The sequence below is a fragment of the Notolepis coatsorum genome (assembly GCF_963971535.1).
Source record: "Notolepis coatsorum genome assembly, chromosome: 11".
Lineage (NCBI taxonomy): Eukaryota > Metazoa > Chordata > Actinopteri > Aulopiformes > Paralepididae > Notolepis > Notolepis coatsorum.
The window spans coordinates 78,846,086-78,850,574 of NC_140175.1; the positions used below are offsets into that span (position 1 = coordinate 78,846,086).

The 4,489-nt window shown below is 41.1% G+C and overlaps 1 protein-coding gene across 1 annotated transcript; it reads right to left on the reverse strand.

The window, feature by feature from the left end:
• Positions 1-2,134, reverse strand: ier5l (immediate early response 5-like). Its single transcript, XM_084324631.1, has one exon. The coding sequence runs from the start codon at positions 1,993-1,995 to the stop codon at positions 1,066-1,068; it is 930 nt and encodes a 309-aa protein (XP_084180757.1). The 5' UTR covers positions 1,996-2,134; the 3' UTR covers positions 1-1,065.
• Between the last annotated feature and the right edge of the window lie 2,355 nt (positions 2,135-4,489).

Below are 4,489 nucleotides of genomic sequence, written 5' to 3' on the forward strand. Positions count from 1 at the left end.
TATGGAGAGAACGTGTGAAAAACGTCTTTATTTCGGTACACATAGTGCTCATATAATGTGTGGATGTCTGCTATGGCTAAATCGTCATTGTGCCTTTTTAAAACAAAAGGACTAGGAATCTTTTTTTTCGAAAATAAAATGACACTCACAAAACCAAGTCACGTTGGCATCATGAATTTAGCTGTAAAGGCTTTGATCAACAACTTTGTTAGAGATTAAGGGGGGGGGGGGTTATGCTCAACAGATCAAACTGTCAAAAATACCTGGATTGGTTCAATTACGCGTGCATGCTGGGAGTTGAAGTAATTGATGGCCCCAGTGGCCTACAATGTGTAATAGCCTAGAAGTTTGGCCACTCCATCAATTTGCCCCCAAAACTGGTTCAGAGATAAGCACCTCAAGTGCTTTATATAGGGAGATTTTTAAGTCTGAACATTGCCTTCACCTTTCAATTCCGTGATCAGACTGCAAGTTCATTATGTTGTTTTCAATGAGTGCTTTGGCTCATCGGTAAGCAAAGAACACAACATCAGGAATAGATGTATACATTTCTTGTTTATCATGTTTTGAAGAGGACACACAAGAACAGTGGGCCATACATCAGTTATAGTTGAGTTGGTGCATTGACTACACTGAGTCACGTTTACTGTCTCTAAAAACTATATTGTGTTCAAATGTCGTGTACAGGAAGAGACCAAATCATAAACATAATCCTAAGTATGAGCGAGACATTCAACCACTTTTAATGTTTGTAACAATAGCTAGCAGTAGTGTGCGTTGGATTTAAGGCAACGAAATGTACTCCAATTTCGTTAGATAAAAATTCACAACTACCAATTAAAATGTGTTCTGTAGACATATTTCGTTTAAAAGGAAAAAGCCTGCACATCACATGTGGCACAACCTTTCGTTCCCCTCCCTGTCAAAACAAAAGTCAACAAACAAAAAACAAAAAAAAACTGGTCAATGTTTAAATAGCATTTTCTTGCAAAAATAAAGTCGATTTGATTTAGACTTTGTACAATTTCATAAAGTGTTTTGATTCTAGTTTGCCACGGGAGGGAGTCAAAAAGCCACAATAGCTCTTGTCCATGCCCCGAGGCTCGCCAGGGCTTGTTTGCTACAGAACTGTCCGTTCAAGGCTTGCTCAAAGTCCGCCTGTCTGCTCACCAGCCCCGAGAGCCCCGAGAACCCCGAACCGAAGATCGAAATCAGGTTGGAAATATTCGACGTGTCCAAATGTTCCGAGTTCAAGTACGAACAGTCCTCGAATTTTGCCCGTTTATAAGAGGGCGTAAAGTCCGATACTTCCTCAATATCAGATATGTAATAACCGAAGTCAACCTTTCGTTTCTTGACCGGGGACCGTGCGCCCTGGCAGCACTGTTGGAGCGGCGCGCAGCACTCCTGGTGGAGGTACCCGTTCTCAACAGTAGTCACTACATGCGTGTCCAAATCCAACACTGTCGTCTTGTTGCAGTGCGCGTTATTGTTCACCGGAGAGAAGTCACAACTGGACACGGGGTGAAAAGCTTCCATACAACAGCTCCGGTAGAACGAGGGCTCGGTCTCCTTGCACGCCTCTTCGCTCTGGAGGGAGAGAGGCGCGGAGGAGCAGGCGCTGCTGGTCTGGATCTGCACCGCTGCTAGGTGGCACACAGGCGGCAGCGCGCCGCACAGACTAGCCGGTTCGCTCGGCCCGACGCTGCTGCAGCAGTCCCCGCTCTGCTCGTCGCAGTCGTCGGCCAGATCGAGAGGGTTGAGCTCCTGGATCTCGTTGCAGACGGTCATCACCTCCTCGTATTGCTGCATCCTGTATATCTCCGCGTACTTCTCGTTCATGTAGACCTGCCTGGCGTTCCTCAACACATAGGACACCAGGAGGTTTTTGTGCAGCTTGATCCCCCCTCTCTGCGTCCTGGAGTTGTGGATCTTTCGTAGGGAAATGGAAATGAGACTCTGTGCATCCACTGCACACTCCATCGTGTTGATCATGATTCGGTCGTTTTCTCCCCCTCCTCTCCGTTGAAGAAACCCGACTTTCTCTCAGTGAAAGTCGCGATATTTAGTTCGGGGGCGAAGGCTTAATTCAGCTCTGTGGAGAAACATTGAATACGGCTGTTCGCTTCCCTCTGTGCGCGAGCAAGCAATTATTTGCAGGCAGCGTTTAGCCAGAGTATATATATTTCGAGGAGGAGTCGGCCCACTCCAGGGTGCGCCAATGAGCAGCTGGCGTTCTATTGATTGACATGCAAACTCCGCCTACAGGTGTCGTTCGCGACCAATCGGGTTGAGGCGGTTCTTCTGTGCTATTCAAATTCCAAACTGACTTTACCAAACTGGAATGTTCTCATTACGCACTGTATAGGGCGCACGGTGAAAATTGTACATGTGTGTTTGTGTACCGGTTAATTACGTTGTTTTATGGATTACAAAATGATGAATGAAACACAAACCACATTTTCTAATCCAATAACTCTGACACGACCACCCGAGTAATAGTCTGGGGCTGGGCTATATTGGAATAGGCTTGCGAACAAGCAGTGCCATAGCCAGGTCTGAATGACCAGCAAGGTCCACCGAAATATTTGATTAGACCTAGTGTTGGCTATATTGCAATGGTTAAAGAACTGAAGTTATATTAACAAACCTACAACAAAAAAGTGTGCTCTAGAGTCCACTAAATCATAATAATAATATATCTATCCTCCATAATATATATATGTATATACAATGTTATCTTTAATAATACTTATAATAATAATATATAATATATATATATATATATTATAAGTATTATTAAAGATAACTTGGTATATACATTTTACAACGTTTATTCAACCAAACTGCAACTGCTATAAAAGCTATTATATGAATATGAGTAAATTAAGTAGTTGTCCTCTGAGTTTAATCTATGTGCATCTATGTGTGCTCAACAGAAAAGCAAAACATATCAAGAAACAAATGAATATCACAGAATTGCGATATAATTAGAATTCTACCCTCAGTGGTTCTTGCAGTATTCTGCTAATAATGTCCCATATATCTCAATGTGCTGTGTGTGTGTGTGTGTGTGTGTGTGTGTATGTATGTATGTGTGTGTGTGTGTGTGTGTGTGTGCGTGCGTGTGTGTGTGTGTGTGTGTGTGTGTGTGTGTGTGTGTGTGTGTGTGTGTGTGTGTGTGTGTGTGTGTGTGTGTGTGCTGACTTCTCATAGTGGCCAGTCTCAGAATTGCTCATGGTGACTGGATAAGACTGCAGGCTTAAAGGGATATTTCACTTTAGTAAAACTCGTCAAAAATCAGCAGTCTTACCTCTATCTAAAGTAATTTACAAGCAAACTAGTGATCACTGCTGTCCCTGTTGTCTGCTGTAAACACCACCATTCCTCCCAGGTGTCAGGCTCCTCCTTCACTTCCATTCATTTTGGGGACCAAGTCTAAATATTCTGAAATAAACTGCTGTGAGGATTTCAATAAAATAGGCAATTCCGAGTCAAATGTACGTGTTTGTTTTGGTGTCTTTGATGTCTCTTTACATATTTATTACCTCTGAAAAATAAAAACAGACCCGGTCAGTTTAGGTTTGAGTGTGCTGTGTATCTTTGCCTTGCATAGAATGTTGGGGAGTGGTTACCATGGTTACCTTACCTGCTGCCTTGCTGGAGGAAAGACAGTTTTGTGAGAAGTTTACAATTGGTCAAACTACACCTCAAGTAAGAAATAGTTTACTTTACATTATTTACTGATGATTTGAAAATGGCAACATTAGCTCAAAAAGTATATTTGACACAGAAATGTATTATTGCACAGAATATGATATTTAGATTTGGTCCTCAAAATTAATGGAAGTGAATAAGGAGCCTGGCACTGGGAAGAACAGCAGTGATCACTAGTTTACCTGTAGATTACTTTAGATAGAGGTAAGACTACTGATTGATTGAAGTGAAATATCCCTTTAAATTGTGTTTTGCATGCATTGTTGTAATTAATATGTGGTATTTTAAACCATTTCCTTCTTTGCACAATGAAACAAAGACAATAACAAAGCAACAAATGAAACAGTTGTGCAGGTGAGATTAAACCCCCCTAGAGGTTTATAAAGGTATCTCACCTAAATAAACAATACAAACAGAGATAAAACACACAACTGAAAAAGTTAGAGAATAAACACCAGTAAATAAAACAAGGACATAATATAAGATACAAATATATTAAGGTAGAAAAACGTAATGTGGCAATAAAGTCGTGTGTGTGTGTGCGTGCGTGCGCCCCCCTGTCAACACTTTTTTTTTGTCCTTTACCTGCCCACAAGTAAAGTAAAAAGAAACAAAAACAAAACAATATAAAAGTAATATAGAATAAAACAAATTAAAACAGGTGATGTAGAAACCTATGCTACAGTAGACCATATAAAACACACACAAACAAATAGGCCTACATAACAGATATATAAACATACATGTATATGAATGAATGAATGAATGAATG